This window comes from Peromyscus californicus, unplaced genomic scaffold (assembly GCF_007827085.1).
Source record: "Peromyscus californicus insignis strain IS unplaced genomic scaffold, ASM782708v3 Scaffold_5__1_contigs__length_169319896, whole genome shotgun sequence".
Lineage (NCBI taxonomy): Eukaryota > Metazoa > Chordata > Mammalia > Rodentia > Cricetidae > Peromyscus > Peromyscus californicus.
Window position 1 is genome coordinate 13,133,335 of NW_026294573.1, and position 26,362 is coordinate 13,159,696.

Sequence of the window (26,362 nt, forward strand, 5' to 3'; positions counted from 1 at the left end):
TCCCCTCCACCAGGGAGACACCACAGAGGCATGCTGGGGCTCCCACACCCTACCCTGTCTGTCCTGCTGTCCACCTCTCATCCTGTCTGTCTTCTTTGCCTCTGTTTTGTGCATTATAGAAGGATGCCCTGGTGGCCCTGCTCTATTTTGATCCTTTGTTCTCCGCACCATGGACATTCTTCCTTCAGCTTAGGGAGCCTCCCCTGGACTGGCTGGGACCATTTGGTGGGAATGGAGGGGGCATCCCTGGTCCTGGGAGGATCCCCCAGACCTTTATCCATACCCTGCAGCTAGAGGAAGACAAGGCAGCACTCCTGGACCGACAGCAGCAGGCAGAGCACGCCACTACGTTTGCTCTGGAGGAGCAGGAACGTTTGGAGCAGCTGAGGCTGGAGCAGGAAGTGGAGCGCCAGGGTCTGGAGGGTTCCTTGTGTGCGGCTGAGCAGGCCCGGGAGGCACTGGAGCAGCAGCTCCTTGCATTGCGCAGTGAACGCAGTCACCTGCAGGAGCAGTTGGCCCAGGTGGGCTGAGCTCTCGTGCAGCTGTGTGGGGAGGGGCTCCTGGCCACTCACATGCTAGTCTAGGATAAGCCACAGCTCAGGCGCTTGCCTCTGCGTTCATATGCTCCTCACCTCTTCTAGCTGAGGGCCTTGAACAAACTGCCCTACTCTGCATGCTTCTGCCATCCTGTCTGTCACTTAGAGGATGTGCTGGCTCTGAGCCAGCCTTGGTGACAATCTTTCATGTGAAGAAAGTAGAGATTAGGGGAACTGAAGCCACACGGCTGGAAGGCAGCCTAGGGTTCCAGGGCTCCAGGGTCTGTGATGCAGCCTCTGTTCTGGAGTCCAGAGTTCCGTGAAGAAGGTGCAGCTCCAGCTCCTCCCTGCAGCCTGCACAGCTGTGTTCAGCTCCTCAGAAAGTTTTGGGTACAGGGCGCAGTGGGTGACTCGGGCTTGTGATTTTTCACATGTGTGCATTTGCAGGTGTAGAAAAAGCTAGGGTTTGCCTGGGCACGTACAGCACACCAGTACAGAGCCTGTGCTTTAACTCTTAGCCTCCTGCTGCCAGGCCAGGGCTGGACTAGACCCCCCCACACACACATTAAAGTACTGCATAGTGAAGCAGCCAGGGCTTCTGCTCACAGTCCCTGGGTTGGCCAGCTCTCCCGGCAGCTGAATGGACGGGACCAGGAGCTGGAGCAGGCCCTGCAGGAGTCACGGCGGCAGGTGGAGGCACTGGAGCGCACAGCCCGGGAGAAGGAGGCCCTGGCCAAGGAGCGGGCTGGCCTGGCTGTGCAGCTCACTGCAGCAGAGCGTGAGGGCCGGACCCTGTCGGAGGAGGCCCTTCGCCTACGGTAAGGGCTTCACCCAACTCCTGGCAGGGGGCATCCCTGGGGCCACTTCCTGACCAGCCACAGCCCGGGGGGTAACCCAGAGGAGCAGTTACTTAGGAGCCATACTTACCAACTCAGCCTAGCTCAGGTGCAGTTTTCCTCGGGGAACCTGGTTCTAGCTGGGCAGGTAGGCTGGCATTTGGCCCACACTGGCCACACCCTGAGACCCACAGTCCTGCGGGGGGAGGCTGAGTCCCAAGGCCTCAGGGATTGTGTGTCACAGCTTGGAGAAGGAGACCCTGGAGAGCAGCCTGTTTGACGTGCAGAGGCAGCTGGCTCAGCTCGAGGCCCGCCGGGAGCAGTTAGAAGCCGACAGTCAAGCCCTGCTGCTGGCCAAAGAAACCCTGACTGGTATGAGGATCTGGGGAACACCCGGGCTCCATACTAGACTTAGCTGTGGGTACTGGAGTCTCAAAGAGGTTAGGAGTCCTAGGTGAGGTGTGTGGCAGGCCTGGCTTTCTGTCCTGAGCTGTTGCCAGGATGAGGTGAAGGAGCTCGTGAAGGCCTTGGCAAAGTGCCTGCCTCAGCCAACTGTGGCCGCTGCTTCTTCGTCATCAGGGAGGCTGGAGAGTTCTAAGGTCCCTACAGAACCGTCAGCTGCTTCCGTGAATCAGCCAGTTGGTCCCCAGATGGTCCCAGCCCAAGGTCCCCACATGCTCCCCACTCTCAATCCTTCCAGCTCAGCAAAGGTAAAGCTCAGCCAGCTAAGCCCCTGCTTGGGTCATGGAAATTGACTTTCTTGAGTCAGACAGGCCCAGGGAGGGCAATGCTGCTGGGCTTCCCACCTGGGCAGTGCCCTTCCTGATCAGGTGGGCCACGCCTCCCACTGTGTCCCTCGGTGAGGGCTGCTGCTGTCCCTGGTGGAGACACTCCATAAAGCTAGACGGCTTTGAGTGCTGCTGGAGCTGGAGCCTCATCTTGGACAGGATGAGGTTAAACTAACGAGGCACATCGTTCGTGACGTGCAGAGATGGATGGGGTGTTCCCAGCTGCTTGACCCATGGGTGTCACTGCACTTTCGATACCCTTCCCCTCCATCTAGAATTCTCATCAGGCATTTTATCCCTTGTACATGAGGGGAAGAGAGCCAGTGAGCCCATATGGCAGGTGGGAAACTGGCATCCAGAGGGGGTGAGCCACTTGTCCAAGAAGCTCAGCATAGGTGCCAGGCAAGCTCTCTTCCCTCAGATTTTGCCCATGTGGCTCCTGTGGCCCAGGTCTGTTGTCCCAGAGGGAGATTGTGACTCAGCCCTGTCTTCCTGCCATCCCTCTTGTGCAGGGGAGCTGGCGGGCCTGCGGCAGCAGGTCACAGCCACCGAAGAGAAAGCAGCCTTGGACAAGGAGCTGCTGACCCAGAAGCTGGAGCAGGCTGAGCGGGAGGCGCAGGCCTCTCTGCGGGAGCAGCGGGCAGCCCATGAGGAGGACCTTCAGAGACTCCAGCGTGAGAAGGTTTGGTCAGCTGGGGAGGAGTAGGCCGGCCTCTGAGCCTCACTGTCTCTGCTCTGGGGAGGCATCTGTCTTGCTCTGCCTCAGTTTCTACATCTGTCAAACAGGACTTCGTGTCTGCCATAGAGGCCCTGGGGACAGCTGGGAAGATCTGTGGGAGTGAGTTGTCCTTATCAGATGTGTAGAGTTCCAGGCCCCAAATTAGGTCCCATCCTAGTGAACCTGATGGAGACCCACAGCCGTACTGCAGCAAGACCAGTATAACATTTAGCAGAAAGCAGGTTGGGCACGGTGGCGCACACCTTCAGTCCTACCACTCAGAAGGCAGAGATAGGCAGATCTCTGAGAGTTTGAGGCCAGCCTGGGCTACATAGTTCCAGAACAGCCAGGGCTACCTGGTGAGACCTTGTCTCAAAACAAACAAACAAACAAACATACAGTGAAAAGCTACATTCATGTACCAAGGTTCAAGAATGACAAGGCGAGACATGCCAGGGAAGTCACGTGAACACTGATTCTATGCTTACGTTTCCTGAGTTTGTGTCTGATCTTGGTCACACTCCACTGGTGCTATATAACATTTTTGTTCCTTCATTTTCCCACCCACAGAAATGGGGTAGATTGCTACAGGGTCTTGAGTGTGAAGGGGTTAGTGTAGCAACAGCACTTAGTAAATTTCCTGTCAGTTCCTGTTCTTGGGGTGCTCTCCAGTCTGGTCTGCAGGACAAGGACCTTTAGAAACCCAGCCTGGTCAGGGTTGCCTCCAACAGTTTCATATTCTCACTGCAGGACTCCTATAAAGTGGTGTGAGAGATGCCCCCGAGCCTCCATGAATTAAGGTGGAAATTACCACATATGGCCAGTAGGTGGCAGGGTAGCACCTGAAGGCCTCACCCACCACCCTTCAGAAAGTTGTAGGGCACAGGCAGTGTGCCTTCACCACAAGAAAGCCTTTGTCATGGGCTGTACCATGCTCCTAGGGAGCCACACTCTGATCCCTGGCCCTTTCTGTCTGGGCCTCATCAGTGCTCCCAAGTCTCTTCAGCTTCCCTGCCAGTCTGGTCCCCAGAGCTGTCACTTCTTGTAACCAGCCCTACTCCGCTTTACACAACCCTCCAGCTGTCTGCTCAGAGCTGGCGAGATGGCTCAGTGGTTAAGAGCACTTGCTGCTCTTCTAGAGGACCTGGGTTAAGCTCTCAGCACCCACATGACATCCATAACTTCTCCATAACTTCAGTTCCAGGAACTCCAACTCCATCTTCTAACCTTCAGAGGCATCAGGCTTGCAAATGGTGCACAGACATACATGAGGACAAAACACCCATGCACATAAAATAAAGAAGTCTAAAAGAATTTAAAAATACAATTCAGATGGTCTTTGTCCCCTTCGCTTGAGTCCCTATTGTCCCCATAGCCCTCAATCCCACAGCTCGCCTGGTCTGGCCCATGGTCACCATGCCCCTGAGGATTCCTGAGGTTCCAGCCTGTTCTTCCCTCAAGGCCTCCAGGCTACATTCCTGGCCTAGTTCTTTTCTGCCTGGACGGCTCCACCCTCCCCAGGGAGCATTCTTGTCCCCAGCCCAGGCTGCTGTGCCTCCTTGCTGCGTCCACAGACCTGACATGACCTGTCACCGTCCTGTCTCCTAGCTGTGGGGTACTTGGGCCTTTTGCTGACCTGAAGTACGCAAGGGACTTCCTGGGCCCTCCTGGTGTGTCACACAGCCTGGTTCTGGCCCTCAGGAGGCTGCATGGCGGGAACTGCAGGCAGAGCGGGCCCAGCTGCAGGGCCAGCTGCAGCAGGAGCGAGAGGAGCTGCTGGCCCGGATGGAGGCTGAGAAGGAGGAGCTGAGTGAGGAGATCGCTGCGCTGCAGCAGGAGCGGGATGAAGGCCTGCTCCTGGCCGAGAGCGAGAAGCAGCAGGTCTGGAGTCTGGGCGGCCACTGTGGCTCCTCTGGCTCTGCCCAGCAAGTCCCCCCACCCCCCACCCCAGCAGCTGGAGCCCAGGAACCACCAGTTCCTCCTGGGCCTCGGTTTTCTCCCCGGTAGGAGAGAGTGGGAGAGAGAGAGGTCCAGCACACAGGGGCGGTGACAGGTGACACCGTGGTGGACCAATGCTGCTACTGAGCACCATGGGAGGCTAAGAGAAAGAACTGGCCGCCCACTAAGCCCAGTCTTCCTTGCCTCTGCCTAGGCCTTGTCCCTGAAGGAGACTGAGAAGACGGCACTGTCTGAGAAGTTGATGGGAACCCGGCACAGTCTGGCTGCCATCTCTCTGGAGATGGAACGGCAGAAGCGAGATGCTCAGAGCCGGCAGGAACAGGACCGGGTAGGTAGGCCACCAGGCCTCTATCCAAGGGGAAAGCAGCACAAGAGACCAGCTTCAAGGCCAGCCCCCCACCCCTCACAGCTAAAGAATGATCAAGGTGTGGCGGGCCTCTTGGAGGGGCTGTATTTCAGCCAGAGGGGTAGGACAGTGCAGTGGCCAGTGTTGGGGGGCCACATCAGGACTAAGAGTGAGCATCCTGACTGCCTCCAGAACACAGTGAACGCCCTGACATCTGAGCTTCGAGAGCTCCGGGCCCAGCTGGAGGAGACCACGGCGGCCCATGCCCAGCAGGTCAAAGAACTCCAGGAGCAGGCTGGGGCCCTGGGCAGGCAGCGGGAGTCCTGCATGCGTGAGGTGAGCTGATGCTGCTCTGTCCTGGCAGCATGCAGGGGGCTGCTGCATGTGTGCTGGGGCTGATCCTGTGAGTGTTCCTGCAGTGAGGACAGACAGTGACTCACCCATGGAGGAGGCAGCCAACATTTATTAAGCACCTGAGGTTTGCAAGGGAGGTTTGGGGGACTCATTCACTGGACAGTCCTGATGGGGATTGTTTCAGGTTCATGTGCTGCTACTGAGTCCAGTGTCCATACCATCACTGAAGTCAGCCACCCACCTCAGATTAACGGGGCAGTGTTGGAACCATGGTATCCCGCAGCCAGACAGGGAAGTGGCATACAAGCCCATTCCTGCCATGGCCTTAGCCTGAGGGCCCTGACCCCATTCTGGACCCACAGGCAGAAGAGCTGAGGACTCAGCTGCGCCTGTTGGAGGACACCCGTGATGGGCTGCGGCGGGAGCTGTTGGAGGCTCAGCGCAAGGTTCGGGACGGCCAGGAGGGCTGTGAGGCCCATCGCCAGGAGGCCTGTGAGCTGCGGCGCAGTCTGAGTGAGGGCACCAAGGAGCGTGAGGCCCTGCGGCGTTCCAACGAGGAGCTGAGGACTGCTGTGAAGAAGGCTGAGAGCGAGCGCATCAGGTGAGAGCTGCAGAGGACCCGGCCAACCTAGCCCCACCCTCTAGCGGTTAAGAGTCTAACTGAGCTGGGCGGTGGCGGGGCACGCCTTTAATCCCAGCTCTCGGGAGGCAGAGCCAGGCGGATCTCTGTGAGTTCCAGGCCAGCCTGGGCTACAGAGCTAGTCCAGGACAGGCTCCAAAGCTACAGAGAGAAACCCTGTCTCGGAAAACCAAAAAAAAAAAAAGAAAAGTCTAACTGAACTGTGGTTTAGGGGACCATATAGCTGGTAAGCTATGGTCTGTAAGCACAGCCTAGCAGGGAGGTCAGTTTGGTGGCTTGTCTGCCATAGAAAATGGACAGGTGACAGCAGAGAGGGTTGGGTCACTTTCAGGCCTCATCTGTGTCAATAGCTTTGGAAACTGAGTCCCCTCCTGGAGTCCCTCATGTGCCTCTCCATGCCAAAGGCTTTTGGGTCAGTACAAGGGCAGCCATGTAGGCAGGCAGCGCTTGGGCTACCTTGGGGCAAGATGGGGCCTAGTGGGGCCAGGGGACAGCCTTGTGCACCAGGATGCAGACGACTGTCCCAGGACGTGGCCTCTGCCTTCTGTTCTCTCCAGCCTGAAGCTGGCCAATGAAGACAAGGAGCAGAAGCTGGCCCTCCTGGAGGAGGCTCGAATGTCCGTGGGCAAGGAGGCTGGTGAGCTGCGGGCCTCCTTGCAGGAGGTGGAGCGGTCCAGGCTGGAGGCCCGTCGGGAGCTGCAGGAGCTTAGGCGACAGGTGCGGCCCTGGCTCCTGCCCTTCCACACGCTCTGGCCAGCAAGCAGCACCCCCTCTCAGGAGCCAGTTCCAGTGTAAAATCAAGGCCGGAGCTGCAGCAAGCCTTTTACCTGAGCTTGACATTCATGGGTGGGGTTTTGTGAGAGACTTTTTCTGGGGAGACACAACACCCCCACACACACCACACACCCCTACTCACCCCAGAAGGAAACCCATTACAAAGTAATGGTTGCACCAAAAGTCCAACTTGATGAACCAGTGGGATTTTATAGTAATTACAGGAGCCGAAAGGACTCAAAATTGGCTCCATCACAGAAACACCCACCCTGATGCGGGCAACAACTCCCAAAGGCTGCAGACCTGGCGCTCTCTGTACAGCTTCAGGCAGCTAGACAGGGAGTCCCCTCCCCCATCTGTTGTTTACTCATCTGTGAGGCTGGGGAGGGGCTTTGGAGAATTTTCCAGCTTTCCATTCCCTCATGAAAGGCAGTGTTTACCTCCCCTCCCTCCTGGAGAGTGTTCAGTTGAGAGGAAACTGTCGAGCAGATGGGTTTCCAGGGGCCCTCTACCCATGAACTGTGTAGATGCTATGTGCCTGTGTCACATCCAGACTCGGGTGTCCTCACAGGGAGGCCCAGCAGCATCTTGTCTAGTTCTAAAGACACCTGAGCAATGAAGGAGTGGCCCCTGGGAACCAGGTCAGGCTAGCAAACTGCTTCCACTTTTACAGGCCACACGGCTGTCTCCACCCCTCCCTCCCTTACTGTGGTAAGAAAGCAGCCATAACCTGGGCATGGTGGTATAGGCCTGTAATCCCAGCTTCTGTGGAGACTGAGGCCAGAGGGTCACGGATTCAAGGCCTGCCTGGGCTGCAAGGCCTGTTCAAGAACAGTCTTGACTTACTGAGGCCCTGTTCAAAATAAAAAGTAAAACCAGCAAGACTATAAATCACTAACTGAGAATGCTCGCCAAAGGCATGAAGCCCTGCATCCACTGCCCAGTAAGTACTGCCAAGAAATAAAAGTAGGCACTGGTATGCCGGGCGGTGGTGGCGCACGCCTTTAATCCCAGCACTCGGGAGGCAGAGCCAGGCGGATCTCTGTGAGTTCGAGGCCAGCCTGGGCTACCAAGTGAGTTCCAGGAAAGGCGCAAAGCTACACAGAGAAACCCTGTCTCGAAAAAACCAAAAAAAAAAAAAGTAGGTACTGGAGAGATGGCTCAGCGGTTAAGAGCACTGGCTGTTCTTCCAAAAGACCTGGGTTCAATTCCCATCACCTACATGCAGCTCATAACTGTAATTCTAGTCCCAGGGTATCCAATACCCTCTTCTGGCCTCCACAAGCACATGTGGTGCACAGACAGACAGACAGACAGGGCAAAGTACTGGTACACATAAAAAAAAAAAAATAGGTAAAAAAAATTTTTTTTTTTCCAAGACAGGATTTCTCTGTGTAACAGCCTTGGCTGTCTTGGATCTTGCTTTGTAGACCAGACTGGCCTCGAACTCACAGAGATCCTCTTGCCTCTGCCTCCTGAGTGCTGGGATTAAAGGTGTGTACCACCACACCTGGCATATAAATTTTTTAGAAAGGAAAGTATCTATAAGAGGTTGGGTGTGTAGCTCATGGGCAGGATGCTTGCCCAACATGCCCAAGCCTGTTTAATCTGAGCACAAGATGGGAAGTGCGTGCGCCTTAGTAGAAGGTGGAGATGGCTGAATTGGCAGCAGCCCTCTGACTAGATTGCCACCCCATCACCAGCAAGCACTGATCAAGCACCTGCTGCATACTGGGCACTGCCCACACACTGGAAACTTAAGGCTTTCCCATCCTAAAAGGCCCCAGGAACAGGAAACGGCCTCGATGGCCGCAGTGGAGACATCGGGTGGTAGCCAGAGACGGATGCTCTGAGATGGGTGGCATTCCTGAAAATAATGCCTTCTCACTTCAGTCCCTCCCCCAGACCCCTCAAGTCAGCAGCCAAGGCTCTGCTGGGGAGCATGGTGATGGGTTCTGATCTGTCAGCCCTGCGACAGTCCTGTGGGGTGGGTGGTCCTCACCCTACCTGCTCCTGGGAGGAAGCAGGCTTAGAATGTTCCCCTTGCCTGGGATCATATCCCAGTCTGCTGCTTGTGGGCTGTGTAGCAGGCAAGTCATTCGATGCTCTGGCCTGTTTTCTCTTCCATTACATCAGGGTTAAACACACAGGGACATATGACGGTTAATTCAGTTGGTGTAAGTGCTTGTACCAGCTGGGCACACCAGAGGCACTCTGTAGCTTCCTCTGTAGAGGTGAACAGAGACCCTGGGTGCTGTGGTCCCAGCTGTAGTTGCTAGGTTGGTTGTCACCTTGACCTCTTCCCTGCTGTCACCCCCACTCCCGTTAAGTGGCATACAAGCCATTGGAGCTGGGTGCTTGGAGTGACCCGAGTTTAGTGAGTTCACCAGGACAGGCTCCCCGTGGACTTGGAGTGTTAAGTTGATGCCTGCATCCTAGGTCAGTCCATCCCGAGAGCCTCCTGGACCAGGACTGGGCACAACTGTAGGGCCAGCTGACCTCCCTGCCTGCTCTGGTTCACAGATGAAGATGCTGGACAGTGACAATGCCAGGCTGGGCCGGGAGCTGGCAGATCTGCAGGGCCGACTGACTCAGGGCGAGCGGGCAGAGAAGGAGAGCCGGCGAGAGGTGCTGGGCCTGCGGCAGAAGCTGCTAAAAGGCGAGAGCAGCCTGGAGGCCTTGAAGCAGGAGGTAACTGGGCGGTGGGTGGGCTGGCCAGAGGAGGGGTGGGCTGCTGTATGCCTGTGTCTTCCCTCCAGAGGACAGTGCTGAGCCCACCACCTCTGGTACTCTCCCTCAGTTGTACTAATACTAACAAGCAAAAGAAACTGTAGGTCTGATGTGTGCAGATACCAAAAGGTCACGGCGAGGCTCTGAAGACAGCCCTCTTTAATTTTCCCACAGCCTGCCCGTGAGGTAGGTAATAGAAACCCCATTTTAATAGGAGAACCAGGCAGGCTCAGGAAGGCCAAGGCCCCTGCCCAATGTCACACAGCCGCCAGGTACACTGTGTGACTTTGACTTAGCGGCTCTCTGTGCTTCAGAGGGCTCATCTACACTCAGGGAAGATGGGGTGGGAGGAGGGGCTGGGGGGGCAGGTCCTGGTGTCCTGTGGGAGGAGGGAGATTGGGGCAGGTCCTGGTGTCCTGTGGGAGGAGGGCCGGGGGGGGAGGGAGAGGTCCTGGTGTCCTGTGGGAGGAGGGAGATTGGGGCAGGTCCTGGTGTCCTGGTGCTCCGTGGAGGGGCTTTCCTGTGGCACTAATGACTGAGAGATGGCCCCTGCTCTTCACCAGAGGGCAGCTTTCTGTGTGTTGCAAGTCTAATGGATGGCCTCTCCCTGTGACCTTGGAAAAACCCCTCAACTTCTCCATGCCTGTCTTTTCATTTCATCATTAGTGAAAGGACCATGACTCTTAAGAGTAGTTTTGGGTTCTTTGGGAAAGTATTTACCGCCTGGCACTATGTGAATGTTACTGTCATGACTAACTGCACATTACACATAAACAGCAGAGACAAATAAGCAAATTCAACATACCCTCCCTCTACGGATGTTCTTACCCCTCCTCCCAGAGTGGAGGCCACTAAAGGTCCAGGTGTGGGCCGGGGGGCGGCCTCGTGACTCGGTCTCTTGGCTTCACCTCCTCCCCAGCTCCAGGGATCCCAGAGGAAGCTGCAGGAGCAAGAAGCCGAGTTCCGGGCGCGGGAGCGAGGCCTGCTGGGCTCCCTGGAGGAGGCGCGCGGCACCGAGAAGAAGCAGCTGGAAGTGGCCCGGGGCCTGGAGCTGAGGCTGGAGACGGTGCGGGCCGAGACCTCGGAGCTGGGGCTGCGGCTGAGTGCGGCCGAGGGCCGGGCGCAGGGCCTGGAGGCCGAGCTTGCCCGCGTGGAGGCGCAGCGGCGGGTGGCCGAGGCCCAGCTGGGTGGCCTGCGCTCCGCCCTGCGCCGGGGCCTGGGCTTGGGCCGTGTGTCCAGTTCCCCAACTCGGGAAGCACCAGCAGGAGGTGAGTGCAGTCCAAGGCAGTAGATGCCTCTCTGAAGCCACGCCCCTCTGAGGGCCACACCCCTTGGCTGTCTTGGACTCCTGGGTAGCTTTGTTAAGGAGGGATTCTTAGGGTCCCTTTGCCTTTTCTGAATCCTTGAACCCCATCTTCTTTGTTTTATTTTATGTTTTTGTGAGAGTACCTGAATTTATGTATGTGCATCACATGCATGCCTGGTGCTGGAAGAGGCCAGAAGAGGGCATTAGATCCCCTGACATTGGAGTTACAGAGGGCTGTGAACTGCCATGTGGGTGGGAATCAAACCCGGTCCTCTGCAAGAGTAGCCAGTGCTCTTAATTACTGAGCCATCTCTCCAACCTCTCCAACCTGGAGCCCCCATCTTCTTAATGGGTTTCCAGACTGTTATCTCAGCTCCACATCCCTCTAGACCAGGCCTGGGATCCTAAAATCTCCCTCATGGTAGGCACAGCCAGGCCTGACCTTCCAGGGTAGCATTGATCCATTCACATACTCAGTACTTACTAAGTACCTAGTGTGCTCAGCACACACCTGAAATAGGGCAGGAAACAGGTTTATAAGCAGGTCTCTTAGGAAGCTTAGAGTCTAGCTGTAGGAAGAGCTGTGTGAAGGGAATGGAGGACATATTGGCCTGTGGCCTGGGTACAGTAGGCAAACAAAAATAAAGGGAGGAAGAGGCTGCTGATCAGTGCAGCTGCTGTGGGAAATGGCTTGACAATTCCTCAAAAAGTTGAAAATAGAATTGTTAACGAGAGGTGACCCAGCCTTCCTACTCCTCGGTATACAGCTAAAAGAACTGAGAACAGGCCTATGGTAGACACGTATATTACAACATCTATTGTAGAATTGTTCACAACAGTCAAATGTCAGTGACATCCCAACTATCCATCAACCTGAAGAGATAGCAAAAATGTGGTGTATCCATCCTGTGGAGTAGCACTCAGCCGTTCAAAGGAATGGCACTCTTACACATGTCACAGGGCAAGTCATCCCTGAAACATTGCCGTCATTGAGTAAGGCAGTCCTAGGAAGACAAACATCTGAGTTCCAGCACAGACAAGTCCACACACTCGGCAAGCAGATTCAAGGGTGCCTAGGTCGAGGGAGGAGGCAGAGAGATCTGTTGCTTCAGAACTAAGTTTCTGTCTGGTCATCTTAGTTGGCCAGGACTGCTCTATGAAGGGACTGTGACCCTTCAGTAGCCATGGAAGAATGCAGACTCCCTGTCTCCCCACATCTAAGGATGTCTGTGGCTCCCCTGTGAGATGCAGTGTTTGTGTAAGCTGCACACATCTGCCTAGATACTGTCTGTCTCTGCAGCACTGTGCTAGCCAATGCACATACAAACCATGTGAACCATTGTCCTTGGAGAGTATTGATGGGGAAAGTCTGCACATACTCAGTACAGGTTCAGTGTTCACATTGTTTTGCCTCAGGTTTTTAGACAGGGTCTCACTTTAGGCTATCCTGGAATTCACTGTGTAGCCTAAGCTGGCCTTGTATTCAGGGGAGTTCTCCTGTCTCAGCTTCTCAAATGCTGGGCATACAGGCATGCGCCACCATGCCTGGCGGTTTTGAAATATTTTCATATGTATTTGATACATTTGGTAGATTCCTTAGGACAGTGGGCCAGTTCACATACTTGGCAGCTTAACAAGCAGAAGCATGTGTTTGACTGTCTCAAAGGCTAGAAATTGGAGGGCCACACCCCTCTGGGAGGGATGTGTACATGGCAGCACAACTCTCGTGGTCACGTGGCATCTGGATCTCCCCTTTTTATAGGGATAGCAATAGTGGGGTTGGGATCCACCATTCCAGTGTGACCCTGTCTGCAGCCACCTGTCTCCAGATCAAGTCATGTTCACCATGGGGAATTTGGGGAGATACAGGACTGACGAAAAAGATTTGAGGTGACCAGTGTACAATAGCATGACTAATTCATGCCCCCAGATCGTATCCTTAAAAATGGTTAAGGTAGGTGGGAACTAGTTAAGCTCAGTTGGCACAGCACTTGCCTGTATGTTCAGAGGCCTGGGTTTGATCCTCAGCACTCTATAAAATTGGACATGGTAGTGCATACCTACAATCCTTGCACTCAGGAGACTGAGGCAGGAAGATTGTGAGTCAGGTCCAGCTTGTGCTACATAGTGAGCCCCACCCTTGTCTCAAAAAAAGGAGGGGTTTGTGGATGTCAGTGGCAGGATGCTTACCTAGCATGCCCAAGGCCCTGCGCTCATCCATAGTACCTCCAGAGCAGAAAGTAAACAGATTAAAGTGGCCCATTTCAAAGAATGCATGCTTAGTCAAAAACAACCAAAGCAAAACGTAAATGCAAAGGAGGCAGAACCTGACTGCCACGGGGACCAGAGCATCGGGGACCAGAGCATCGCAGAGGTAGAGGAAAGCAGGGAGGGGAAGGTGTTGCAGAGGACCTGAATTCAGTTTCCACACTCATATGGCAGCTCACAACTGTCCTTAACTCCAGTTCCAGGGGGTCTGACGCCTTCTTCTGGCTCCATGAGCACAGACACACTTGTGGTGCACACACATACATGCAGGATAAACACCCTTATACAAAAAATAAAAATAAACCAGATGTGGTGACACATGCCTTTAATCCAAGCAACGGGGAGGCAGATCTCTGAGTTTGAGGTCAGCTTGGTTTACATAGTGAATTCTAGGATAGCCAGAACCATATAATAAAGAGAACCTATCACAAAATAAATAAATAAAATAAAAAGAACTACTTGATTTAAAAAATAAAGAAGTTGGGCCTGATTGAGGAACGTGAGTAGATCTGGCCAAGGGTTTTAGGCAGGACGATAACCTGGCTCACTTTTTGTGCTAATGTAGGAGGTACCTTGAAAGCCTACATCCACTACCCAGTGGCTGGCTGCCATGTCCCTAACTATACCTTCCCTTCCAGGAAGTGGGGATGGTCTTAGCAGCCCCAGTCCTTTGGAATATAGCCCTCGGTCCCAGCCACCATCTCCTGGACTCACGGCCTCCCCAACACCTCCAGATTTGGACCCAGAGGTGGTGCGTGATGCCCTCCGAGACTTTCTTCAAGAGCTACGGAGTACCCAGCGGGAACGGGTGAGGCTGGTGGAGATGGCTGGGAGGGGAACCCAGGGCCCAGGAGAAAAGGAGCTCTGGTGATCAGAGCAGGGGTCTCCTCTTTCTTCTGTTGGGGCTGCAGGATGAACTTAAGGTCCAGACCAGCACCCTCAGTCAGCAGCTGGCTGAGATGGAAGCAGAGAGAGACCGTGCAACCTCAAGGGCCAGGCAGCTGCAGAAGGCGGTAGCTGAGAGCGAGGAAGGTGAGGGGCCCCTCTGCCCTCTTATGCTCTCAGCAGCTGAGGTGGGAGGCTAGTGAGTTGGTGTCAGGGGCTCTTATGTCCAGTTCTGGCCTACCTGACTCAGGACTCCCCAAGGAGACCTTCCCTGGGCAGCCCAAGGGGCCTGAACCTACAGACCCTCTGTGGTCCAGGCAGGGCTTGGAGAGGGTGGGATACAGGTCGGACCTTCATGGCCTGGTTCGGGGGCCGGGTTTGGCATGAGACTGATGGGTCTGGGTGGTGACCACAGCCTGGCGCAGTGCAGACAGGCGGCTGAGCGGGGCCCAGGCAGAGTTGGCTCTGCAGGAAGAGAGTGTGCGACGTAGCAAGCGGGAGTGCAGAGCCACACTGGACCAGATGGCAGTGCTGGAGAGGAGCCTGCAGGCCACGGAGAGCGAGCTCCGGGCCAGCCAGGTGGGCAGGAGTGGAGGGCCATGGGAGCAGGCCCCAGGGTTCTCTGCAGTCCTCCGCCCAAGTCACAGCCTGTACGGATGGCCTGTGGCTCTTTCCATTGAGCCAACTCTAGTCCACTGTTGAGTGTTTATATGCTTCGGGGAGAAGGGCTTGGGCCCGAGTCAGACAGAGGGGTTCGGGTTTGGTCTGGAACAGCCTGCTGTCCGACTGTCACCCTTTGGGTGGGGGTCACTGTCATCGCTACACAGAGGCAGTACCCCTAAGCTTTTGGCCAGGGCCTCTATCTCTGAATATCTGTATGAATGGCGGTGTGGTGTTTGATGTGTTGGTTTCTACGTGTCTGTGTGTCTGGGGCAGGAAGCCCAGGCCTTGGGTGATGACAGTCCAGCCTCTCAGCTGAAGCCCCCTGCCCTCTCTCCAGCTGCCCCCGCTCCCTCTGGCTGGGACCAAGCTGGAGCTGGATTGTTGTGTCTGCAGCTTCAGCTCTGGCTTTGGGCCCAGCAGCCCCTGGGGCCTGGGAGGAGGCCAGGAACAAAGCTGGGTGGGAGCCAGAGTGGGGGCCCCTCTTCCCCACAGGCCAGACAGGGCAGGGAGGAGTTTGAGGAAGCATGAAGCAGAGAGGCTTTAGTGACACCCAGACCCACTGACTCTGGGGTGCCCATGTGGATTGAATGAGCCCAAGTTCTTCCTGCCCCGTGTCCACTCTGCAAACCCCTTCATTGTTTGAGTCCTGAGCAGGAGAGGGAGAGAGAATCAGCCATTAGAACTATGAGCGGTGCCCTGATCCTCAGCAGCAGCTGCCAGGTTCAGCTCGGGTTTCCTTTGTGCTTCCAGCCATTTCTGGAAAGCCCTTTGCAGAGCAGGGAAGGGTCCAATGTCTACATTCTGCAGCCCCCTCCCCAGGGATCTGATGAGCCCCCAGGTAATGGCACCTCTGGACCAGTCCTTCCGGTACAGATATGAAACAGCCAGCGTGGGGAAAGTGCGTCCTGGCTCACATAACATGTTAGACTCAGCTCTGGGATCCTCCTATCTGCTCAGTCTGTGACAAATGGGGATACTGAGGCCCCAGCAGTCACAGGCTGGTCCTAGGTCACACAGTCCTTGAGACTGACCCTGCTTTGTACCAGTGGTGCAGAGGAGTGTGGGGAGGGGTGGGCAGGCATTGGGGCTGAGCCTTGCTACCCACAGGAGAAAGTCAGCAAGATGAAGGCCACCGAGGCGAAGCTAGAGAACGACAAGCGGCGCCTGAAGGAGGTGCTGGATGCCTCGGAGAGTCGCTCCATCAAGCTTGAGCTACAGCGGCGTGCTCTTGAAGGGGAGCTGCAGCGTAGCCGCCTGGGTCTGGGGGACCGTGAGGCCCACGCTCAGGCCCTCCAGGATCGGGTTGACTCCCTGCAGAGACAGGTGGGCCCCTCTCCCTCCCGGTCACACATGCATGCCCTGTGCCATGCCCTGTGCCGGGCTCTGTCCGGGCATCGTGCAGCTGCCGATTCTGTGAGGCAAGTCTTCACCATCAGGTTTCAAAGGTGCACAGGTGGAGGCTCCGAGTGGCGATGTCCTTGCCTGTCACCTGGCTAGGTTGACGGGGCTCTGGACAGGGTGGTTAACTCACAGTGGGGAGAGGCCAGACTACAGTGGGCTAAGGCAATAAGAGAACAAGCCAACAGGGATATGGAGGAGGCCCAGAGGTGAGGAGCTTGGGTTAGCTCCCCTGGTGGAGATCCCAATGAAGGGAGCCCGTGACCAGCCTCTACCTTCCTGCCAGGTGGCAGACAGTGAGGTGAAGGCAGGGACCTTGCAGCTAACAGTGGAACGGCTGAATGGGGCACTGGCCAAGGTGGAGGAGAGTGAGGGGAGCCTGCGGAGCAAGGTGCAGAGCCTGACAGATGCCCTGGCCCAGAGCAGTGCCAGCCTCACCAGCACCCAGGACAAGAATCTGCACCTGCAGAAGACCTTGAGTACCTGTGAACATGAGCGCCAAGTGCTCCAGGTCTGGGGGGAAGGGCTCCAGGGTCTGGCCTGTATCTCTCTTCTTTCAGGAGAGTTGAGTGAGAGGGTTAGCCAATAAGAGCAGGTGTGGAGGGAGCTGATAGCCAGTAGGGCTGTCACTCAGGCATTCTGGGGAGCCAATGAGAATAGGCCTTGAGGCAGGAGTGGGTCAACAGAACTAGCCAGTCATGAGGCTTAGAGGGGGATGCTGCCCAGTGAGAGGAGAAACCTGCTAGTGTGGGACCTCGGTGCAGTTTGGGATGTGAGTGACTGTCGCCATCGGCACAGGTCAGTGGACAGGACTGGCAGCAAGTGACCAGTTAGGTGTTTCACCCAAAGGGAAGCCGTTTGCTCAGGCTGGCAGGCTGGCTTGGCACCACCAGCCTCTGTCTCCCAGGAACGGCTGGACGCTGCCAGACAGGCATTGTCTGAAGCACGGAGGCAAAGCAGCTCCCTGGGTGAGCAGGTGCAGACTTTGCGGGGCGAGCTCGCCAACCTGGAGCTGCAGCGGGGTGATGCTGAAGGCCAGCTGCAACAGCTGCAGCAGGTGAGGCCTGGAGGGCCTCTATCTATAGGGGTACCCCGTGTGGTCCTTGACATGGGGTGGGGAACCCATCTCAACTTCACTCCAAATCTTGACCCACACTCCATGGTTCATACCCCAGAGAGAACCATTTGGCCCAGCTGTTTCCTCATGTGGGTCTTGTGGTTGCTTACTATATATGAGTAGGCACAGTGGGCCAGCACCTTTGTCCCCAAGTTTCAGATGGGCATCCAGAGGTGCAATGGGATGAGGGACTGCTGGCTTGTCCTGCAGATGCTGAGACAGCGGCAAGAAGGCGAGGCCACAGCTCTGCGCTCTGTCCAGAAACTCCAGGAAGAGCGGCGGCTGTTGCAGGAGCACCTGGGCAGTCTGCAGCGAGCCCTGGCCCAGCTGGAAGCTGAGAAACGTGAGGTGGAACGGTCAGCGCTGCGGCTCGACAAGGACCGTGTGGCACTCAGGAAGACGCTGGATAAGGTGACCTGCTTGCGGGGGGCCTCCCTAGGTTTTCTGCATCTCTTCAGTATACTGCTCCTGCTGATGTCAGATTATCCTACCGAGGCTCCTGTGAGCCCCTCCAACACCTCCATATCTACCCAGGTGGAGCGGGAGAAGCTTCGAAGCCACGAGGACACACTTAGGTTGAATGCAGAGAAGGGCCGCCTGGACCGCACACTCACAGGGGCAGAGCTGGACCTGGCTGAGGCCCAACAGCAGATCCAGCAGTTGGAGGTCAGTTCTACCCTTCCCCCGGCCTGGTCCCCAATGCCATTCCCATACTGAGCCCGCGAAGTCCTGGGGGTGCCTATGGCTGAGTCAGCACAGGAGCCCAGAGCCTTTGGGAGGGTGTCCTCATTGGACCCTAGAGCGGGGCTCTCCCCATGGTGGAGAGAAACACTGAGGCTCATTGGTGTCCAAGCCTGTGATTCCTGTGTGCTGTGGATCTATGGAAGCCTGAGGGCCTATGGGAGCTTCCTCACGGGTACAGCATGAACCTCATGTGGCCTGAGTCCACGTAAATGTTTCCACACATGCAGATGTTCGGTTACTGGGCCTTTGTGCCCATGTGTGCTTCTGTACAAACATGTTTGCTTTTGTTCCTGTGAGTGTGTAGGCCAGCACGGTTGGTATTTTTGTATGTGCATGTCTGTCTGCATGGGCTTCACTTGGGACCCTGACCCAGGATTGTAATACACTGTCCCGGCCAGTGAGATAAGGGATAAGCCCTGCACTGTGTGCACGTCGGGTTAGAACCCTGATTGGCAGCCCCTATCTGCAGGCACAGGTGGTGGCCCTGGAGCAGAACCACAATCCGGTCCAGCTGGAGGCAGATGAGCAGCGCCTGGAGCTGCAACAGGAGGTTGAGCGCCTGCGCAGTGCCCAGGTGCAGACGGAGCGCACACTGGAGGCACGGGAGCGGGCCCACCGCCAGCGAGTGTCAGGACTGGAGGAGCAGGTACAAGGGCCTCCCCTGGGAGAAGATGGAGCTGGGATGGAAGTGTGGGGCTGGAGGAGAGGACTGGTCATGACCTCTGTAACTTGAAAAGGGTCAAGCAGATCAGTGGGGGCACCAGCCATGGGTGGGGGGGATACTGCCTGGCCTTCGTGTCTCCTGGCCTAGGGCTCATTCTCTGCCTCAAGCCATCAGACCCTCTCCCTACATGCCACAGCTCCCTTAGCAGCTCCAGCTAAAGGCTTTCCCAGCAATCTGGGACCCCAGTGAAGGGGCTCTTTCCCTGGAGTACTAGTAAGAGCCCAAGAAATGGCTCTTCCTGGTCAGTGAGATCACTTATGTCCCTTCTGGCTGTTCCTAGAGCAGAGCTTAGCTGCTTAGATAGGCCCAGCCTGGTCACACACACACTCCTGCTAGAGTCAGGCCCAGCCAAGTCTTCTGTGCCTCTCGCTGGCCCTCCTTGGGACAGGGTCCCCCTCTGGATAGAGGCAGGGCTCATAGACAGTGACAGGGCAGGGCTGGGAGGACACGGCTCTATGGAGTGACGCTGGGCAGAGCTGCTTTGCATGACTGAGCCTCGGAAGGGATAAGGATGCCAAGTACACAGACACCTGCCACGAGGGGCCAAGTGAGAAGCGAGGCTCTCCCACCCTTAGGCAGCTGCCCTGACCTGCCGCAGGTAGCATACCACCCCTCATCAGCTCCTGTTCTCTGAAGTCAGCTGTGGCCTGGGCTGCTGGGCCCTTCTCTTCTCCAGGTGTCCGTGCTGAAGGCACAGCTGCAGAAGGAGCTCCACAGGAGCTCAGCACCCGTCTCCCCACCCTCCGGCACCCCAGAGCAGTGAGTCCCTTCTGGCCAGCATCCGGAGCACAGTCGCCTGGGCCGGAGAGGGGGCCCTTAGTAACATAGACTGGGCCTGGGCATCAGAGTGTGGTCGGAGGGAGCTGGGGTGACAGATGAGGGTGGTACTGTGGCTGTGGTCACACCCATGTGGCTTCTCAAAGTTGTTGTATCACCTATAACGCTCCAGGCCTCTCTCCTAGAAGATCCTCTGACGGCCAAGGCTCTTCTTCGAGGCTGAGCCAGCCAGAGGTCAGGGAGAGTGCCTGTTTCCACCAGCAACGGAGCAGAGCTTCCCCAGGAAGGAATGCCAGGGAGCTCTCCCATGGCTCCCTGTGTCGGGAAGCTCCTTAGTGAGCTTAGAGCCCTTGTATTTTTGTACTGTTTTTTATACTGTTAACTGTGAAGACCTGTTGTGATTTTTGTAACATGACCTGTTTTCTAGACTCGTCTGTACACACTTTCTTCCTCTACCTGGGTTGCTCGGAAGAGCGGGGCACAGGCTTGTTAGCTGAGCTCAGCAACCTCCCAGGGCACGGTGGACCTCCCTCTCCATCTAGCTGCTAGCAGATGGTGCTGTGCCCACCACACAAACTCAGGTCCCTCTCTGGATAGTGCCAGGACTCATAGACATCCTGGTGACAGGGCAGGGCCAGGAGTGGACAGTGTTGCCTTGGCTCTGTGGAGCGATGCTGGCTGATGCTTCATGTGACAGAGTCTGTGTGTGCTCCTGTGTGAAGTGGGAACACATATCGTGTGTGGCAGTGAGGCTCACGGAGTGGGCAGCAGCTCCAGGACAGCGCTACACATTCCCTGCTCTCAAGGTCCCACGGCCAGGCCTGCTCTTGGCACCCACTGCTGTGGGCCTCCGGGTGGTCACTGAGCACTGTCATTTGAGGACAGTGATTGTGTGTGCTGTGTCCACCTGTCAGGAGAACTAACCAGGACAGTGTGGGGAGCACTGCACAGCTCTCCATGCAAATGACCTGTCTGTGTCGCATGTACACGAAGAGTTGCATCTTGGGAGGGAGTGTCAGGGTCCCTTCCTCTGGGTGGGTCACAGATGAAGCTAGGGCTGGAGTAGGTAGAGGTGGGCAGAATACAGAAGAAGAGCCATCTGACACTCCTGAGGAGCTGAGTAGCCTTTGTTGGGAACCAGCAATATTGGTGGCACTTAAGTTGTCCCGGGCCCCAAAAGTGACTCTGGGTCTTTTGTAAAAACTTTATTATTTTGTATAAAACAAAGGTGGTCCATGCCTAGGGGCATAGGAAATCCAAGTAGACCAGCTGGGTAAGGGGCACAGCCTACCTGAGGAGACTGAAGAGGGAGGGATGCCCCCAAGGCACTGAGAAGGCACACTGAGAGCCCCAGACCCCAAAAGGAGGCCTTGGATGAACCCCATCTAGGGGTGGAGACTGGATGGCCACAGGCTGGGGAGGGGTCCAAGGCAGCTATGACCACACTTCCCAGGGCAGCAGCCCTCTGATGTCCAGGATGAGAGGGAGGGCAGGATGGGAGAAAGCACCAGTTCAGGCGGGGCCTGAGGTGGATCCGAGCTGGGTCTGGGGCTCGGATCCCACATCAGCTCCACCCTAGCAGCCCCCACAGCTCCTGGCACAGGAGGCAGCCACAGATTGGCACAGGCCACTGACAGCCATCACGCCACACTTGGAGAACTTGTCCCGGCACAGGTCAGCTGTTGGAGGGAGGGGAAGTCAGGTGGGAACCCCCAGCCCACGCTAGTGAGGATGGATGGAGGGGGCTTGCGGCATCCTACAAGTGGGCCTGGACACGTATTCCGTGCTAACCCTTGTAGGTGGGACATGGCCAGGTAATAAAGTGAGGGGTGGGTGCTGCCAGGATAAAGGATGGAAGTTTTCCTACCTCGAAGGAGTTCCTCATGGGCACAGACTGTGCGGACACATATTTCCTTGTTGACGACATACACCCGGCGAAGGCTAGGGGGATGAGCCAGGGATGCTCTCAGCCACACCCTCACCTACTCCCATTGGGAGAGCCCAGGAGTCCAGGCCCAGGCCCACCCTCTTCAGTGCCTGTCCCAAACTCGCACCTTCCCTGGTCGGAGCGGCCCCTAGAGTCCTCCCTCAGAGCCTCACCTGTAGAAGCAGACCTCATTGAGACACTGTTTACAAGGCTTGTGGATAGAGTAGAGGCGGGTGCATGGGTACTGTTCCTCGCGGCAGTCTAGGGACAGGTGGGGTCAGACCGGAGGCTCAGGGCTCAAGTGGCAGGCCCCTAAGCACCCTCAGGCTCTGCCCAGGTACCCACACAAACCCAGCACCCAGGAAGCACAGGACTGCCCAACTTTATACCACACACAAAGTCACAACCCCACCCCATTTGGAAACATAAATTGGAACACAAATTCACAGCTACCCCACTTGGTCACCGTGACAGCACACTAGCTCACAAGCTGCTCTATAACCTCTATGTGACCAACTCAACACACAGGCCCCTCCTCTCCGGCTCTCAGCTAGGTAGGACTCAGCTGAGCTGGACTTGCTGGCCCCTCTTCGCCTGGCCATGGGCACCACCCAGTCCAGGCTGTGGCCCCAGCACAGTGCTGGCTCCTCTCTAGACTCTGGCCAGATGCTGATGGGGCTGCAGGGTGAGATATCCCACAGCTGCCCAGGCACATGTCTGTCAGCTCCCTCACCTAGCATCCCACCATTGCCAAACCCTGCAAATCCCACCAAAAAGTTTTCTCTGAAGCCATGCCTGCTTTCTCCAGCTTTCAGGAGGCTCTTACCAAGAGGCCCAGGCTCCGTGGGCTCAGTCTCCAGGTCCCCTGCAGCTGGCGGTTCTGGTGTGGGAAGACAGCCAGGGGTCACTGGGAGGTATTTGGGGCAAGGGGTACCTGTCTCAGGGCCTCCCCAGACTCCCATCCTGGACACACAAGGAGCTGGGCCAAGGAGACAGCATTACCTGGGGTGGGGGCTGGGATGACTTCCTGTGGGACTTGTTGCTGGGACTGGAACTGTTCCTCAGGAGGTCGAGGACTCCCTTCTGCGGCAGGGGGTGGGTGACAAGGCATGCACTCACTTTCCCCACAGGTCCCCACCAGGTTGCTGGCCCTGCCCATCCTACCCCAGACTTTTACCTTGGTAATCATAGTAGCTGTCTACATTGTCTGAAAGTGAAAAGGAAACAGAATGGGTTGGGTCAGGCTAGCCCCAGGTCCCAGGAGAGTGGGGCAAAGAGGTCACAAATGAACCAGGGACCTGCCCCTGGGATCCCTACCGCCCCACCGAAATGGGTGCCTGGCTGATCAATGAATATGGGCTGGGCAGCACCGGGCCACTGGAGGGCTGTCTTACCAATCTGGTCGCCATAGTGGTTGTACTGGACATGGTCCGGGAATGGGGGAAGAGGATCCAGGTCATATTGGCCCTGAGCCAGCAGGCCTGCTGAGGGGAGGGGTCACGTGTGGGCACCCCACAGAGGAAGGACAGAGAGAAATAGGTGGCATTCCTAAGCCAGGGACCTACAACCAGGCCCAGACTCAACAAAACCCAAACTGGGTCCTGAGTCAGTTTCCTGCCCCTGCCCTGGCCTAGGCCTTCTGCCCTGGGTGCCTGCTGGCTACTCCAGGAATTCTCTCGCTCCTGCCTTCCTCGAAGCCTTTCCACAGGACTCTCCCCAGGCCTTCTCCAGGTCTCAACTAACACATCAGCTCTGCTGGGGCCATCCCTGGCCCACCTGCCCTGCTGTGTATTTCTATCATAGCACTCAACACAATCTAAAATTTACCAGGTCTGCTTGTCCAGGATTTGCCTCTTCCCCAGCCTGGCCACATGTGTCTGCCTAATTCACGGCTGTCTCTTCCAGCACTTAGCTTACCTTAGATGTGGCCTAGACATGCTCGGTGAGTGGACGAGTGACTCCTAGGTCTGGGAGGACCTTTGCAGTCCCCACTGGTACCCCTCAAAGGCCAAGACTGCACAGAACGGCAGAGCCCTACACAGATCTAGCCCAGGGCCTGGACTCCCTGCCTTCAGGCTCCTCCCCTGGGTGGTGTAGACCTGAAGCAGGGCTAGGAGCTGGGCAGCAGAGTTCTGGCCATGAGGTAAGTCACACACGGGAGCCCCCACCCCAGCAGCTGCTTACCAGGCAGGAACAGCAGGAAGAGGCAGGCGGCTCTCATGGCCATGGAGTGAGGAGGCTGTGGTGGTGCTGAGGACAGCTAGAGGGGAGGAAAGGAGAGCTAGCTGCATGCCAGCCAGCTAGCCCAGGACGGCAGAACACATTTCTGTCCCCGAGCTCAGTCTGCAGGGGACAGACAGAGCCAGGCATCTGGAGGTGGGAAGGGACATCTGCAGTCCCTGGTTAGGCAAGGTTCCAGGACTGACTTGGGTCTTTTAAAGATGGGTCTCATGTAGCCCAGGTTAGCTTCAACTTACTATGCAGAGGAAGAAGCTCTTAACAAGCTGACAGACACTCCCTTGTCATGCTCACTAAGGAGACATCTCTAATAGCCATTCACCCTACCCTGACTGTACCCACCTCTGGCCCATCCATCTCCCCGACTTTCTGATGTGAATTCCAATGACTTCAGGCACATCCTTAGGGTACCAGCCCTACCCAGCCAACACCACGGTCAGCCACTAGCTCAGCAGCATTTGCCAGGTCTGCCACCAGCTGCTCCCAATTAGCCCCTGGGCCCTGAGCATGCTGCTCAGCAGGAAAACCACATGCATACAGGCCCCAGGAGCCCCCAGAACGGCCAGGGCTGGGCAGGACTCCCAGCTCCAAGAAGACGCCTGCCAGCTCCAGGCCTCCCAAGACCTGGCTGTCTTCATTACAGACACACGCACGAGACTAAGGCCTGTTTGTCTGCAGCAGCAGGAAACATGGGGAGGAAAGCTGGGAGGTGAGGGCACCTCTGGCTCCCAGCATGCTAACTGGGTGAGGCGAAGTTGCTTGGCCCAGAGATTCATAACCCTTGACATGACCCTGGATGACAAGAGTGTAGTCTTGGTGAGGGCACTGGTCCAGGGCTTGCACAAAGTTCCTAATACCCAGGAACTCCAGGGTGAGTCCAGCCTTCATTGCTGGCTACAAAGTCAGCTGGCTATGCCCCGTCTTAGTCAGTGGATGGTGACTTCTAGATGCTGCCCACAGGCTCATCCATCCAAAAGCTCCTCCCTACCCCACCAAGGGAAGTTCTTCCATACAGCTTGAACCCCAACTCTGACCCCCTGGGGGAGAGAGCAAGGGAAAGGCAGAAACAGGGTATCTAACCTCAGTTTCCCCAACTGTGAGGTTTCTTGATACCTTGCCCATCTCAGACATCTCACTCAAGCGTCCCCTGGTGGGGGCCAGAGGCCCTTGCTAGTTTATATCCATAGGGACCACCACTCCAGGCTCCTCACATTCCCACTCTTAAGATCTGGGCAGCCTTGTGGCAGGGGGGCCACCAGCTCCATACAGAGTGATGATTGACCCGAGTCCCTGTGCATTAGGAGGCATGGAGTGGCTGCCAATGTGTATCAGAGCCTTCCACACTCACACCCAGGCCCAGGCTTATGGCAGGGAACCGGACTCATTGGCTAGCCCCAGCAAGAAGGAGAGAATAATGAATTGTTCCCAGGGGACACAGGCAAGCTCTTCAAAACTTGAGTTTAGGAGTTGTTAGCGAGGCCAGGAGCTGTCCGGATGGCTGATCCACCCCCACAACTTCGGCCTCCCCCAACCCCTCGGCAACTCTGTGGTTCTGGGGGGCGAGGGCTGGGAGCCCCCTCGCTGGCTCAGACCCGAAGGGGGCCCCACCAGATGCTGCGGCACGGCTGCACAGCTGGGAACGATCAGCCGGCGGAAACTCGCTGGCTCTCCACCTCCGTCTCTCTTTGTCTCTGTGTCCGACCCCTGCCCCGCCCTCCACATCCCAAACGCTGGGGGGACAGCCGCCCTGTCCCCCAGCACCCCCATCTCGATGACCCCTAAATTCCAGCTCCCTGCCTATCCTATCGCGCCCCACCACTTGCCAGGGGCCCCCTCAGCATCCGCTCCATACCCCAGGGCCAGGGTCTCCGCAATCCCCCCCCCCCAGGAACGGAGTGTGGAGCATGGCGCCCCCGACGCCCCTGGGCGCGCCCAGCCCGCGCCTACCTGTCGGGGCCCCTGTGCCGTGCTCTGGTGCAGCTGAGAGTGCCCGCCCGCCGCCCGCAGCCAGAGCCCCCAAGGCCCCCAAGGCCCACGCCCGCCCCTAGCCCGGAGTCGCTGGGTCCTAGAGAGCGCCGCCGCCACGCCGCACCCTCGAGGCTCCAGCCCCTCCCCAATGCCGCTGGGTCTGGGCTTGGGCCTGGACCTGGTGCTAGTCAAGTGAGCCGCCGGCTGGTCACCCCTTTCACAGAGGGGTCCCAGCCTCTCCACCCAGAGTCCAGAGGTCACTGGGCTGGAAATGAAGCCTTGCTTACTTCCTGCGATCTCGCTCCCTTTCCTCCTTTTCCTTCCCTGTCTCTTTCCTCCCGGCATGGCGGATGACCTCAGGGCAGATCAAATTCAACGAATACCCAAGTCCAATTTCACAACCCCAGGAGTTGACCTCCATCCAGGGAAGCCCCAGCTTTCTTCCCTTAGCCTCACTCTGCTTTCAGTGCCCCATTCCCGACACTATTTTTTTTAATGATTTATTTTTATTTTATGTCCTTGATGGTTTTCCTGCATGTATATCTATGTAAGGGTGCCAGATTCCCTGGAACTGGAATTACAGATAGTTGGGAGCCACCATATGGATGCTGGGAATTCCTCTGGAAGAGCATTCAGTGCTCCCAACCACTGAACCATCTTTCCAGC

At 56.7% G+C, this 26,362-nt stretch overlaps 2 protein-coding genes across 8 annotated transcripts in view; one reads left to right on the forward strand and one right to left on the reverse strand.

Annotated features, from left to right (window-relative positions):
* The window catches only part of Crocc (ciliary rootlet coiled-coil, rootletin), a 44,808-nt gene extending 24,817 nt beyond the window's left edge, over positions 1-19,991 (forward strand). For all 4 annotated transcript variants that reach the window (XM_052716440.1, XM_052716436.1, XM_052716438.1 and 1 more), the window contains 21 exons: positions 291-521; positions 1,161-1,354; positions 1,617-1,744; positions 2,673-2,842; positions 4,580-4,759; positions 5,031-5,165; positions 5,376-5,519; positions 5,900-6,138; positions 6,735-6,894; positions 9,475-9,642; positions 10,601-10,949; positions 13,894-14,063; positions 14,167-14,287; positions 14,556-14,719; positions 15,911-16,126; positions 16,488-16,712; positions 17,109-17,258; positions 17,529-17,729; positions 17,853-17,984; positions 18,532-18,708; positions 19,463-19,991. In XM_052716440.1, coding sequence (XP_052572400.1) covers positions 291-521; positions 1,161-1,354; positions 1,617-1,744; positions 2,673-2,842; positions 4,580-4,759; positions 5,031-5,165; positions 5,376-5,519; positions 5,900-6,138; positions 6,735-6,894; positions 9,475-9,642; positions 10,601-10,949; positions 13,894-14,063; positions 14,167-14,287; positions 14,556-14,719; positions 15,911-16,126; positions 16,488-16,712; positions 17,109-17,258; positions 17,529-17,729; positions 17,853-17,984; positions 18,532-18,708; positions 19,463-19,549 — 3,741 coding nt within the window. In that variant the 3' untranslated portion in view covers positions 19,550-19,991. The remainder of the gene's footprint in view (positions 1-290; positions 522-1,160; positions 1,355-1,616; positions 1,745-2,672; positions 2,843-4,579; positions 4,760-5,030; positions 5,166-5,375; positions 5,520-5,899; positions 6,139-6,734; positions 6,895-9,474; positions 9,643-10,600; positions 10,950-13,893; positions 14,064-14,166; positions 14,288-14,555; positions 14,720-15,910; positions 16,127-16,487; positions 16,713-17,108; positions 17,259-17,528; positions 17,730-17,852; positions 17,985-18,531; positions 18,709-19,462) is intronic.
* A 761-nt stretch (positions 19,992-20,752) lies between these two features.
* On the reverse strand, positions 20,753-25,770 carry Mfap2 (microfibril associated protein 2). 4 transcript variants are annotated; one of them, XM_052716447.1, is made up of 9 exons: positions 25,676-25,770; positions 23,675-23,750; positions 22,885-22,971; positions 22,668-22,697; positions 22,493-22,573; positions 22,317-22,370; positions 21,664-21,751; positions 21,431-21,504; positions 20,753-21,242 (listed from the first exon to the last, which is right to left on the reverse strand). In XM_052716447.1, the coding sequence occupies exons 2-9, from the start codon at positions 23,715-23,717 to the stop codon at positions 21,139-21,141; spliced, it is 561 nt and encodes a 186-aa protein (XP_052572407.1). In that variant the 5' UTR covers positions 23,718-23,750; positions 25,676-25,770; the 3' UTR covers positions 20,753-21,138. The 4 variants fall into 4 exon arrangements, with proteins under 4 accessions (XP_052572407.1, XP_052572408.1, XP_052572406.1 ...); XM_052716448.1 differs by having other exon boundaries at positions 20,753-21,028; positions 22,885-22,974; XM_052716446.1 differs by having other exon boundaries at positions 22,885-22,974; positions 25,676-25,769.
* Positions 25,771-26,362: the final 592 nt, after the last annotated feature.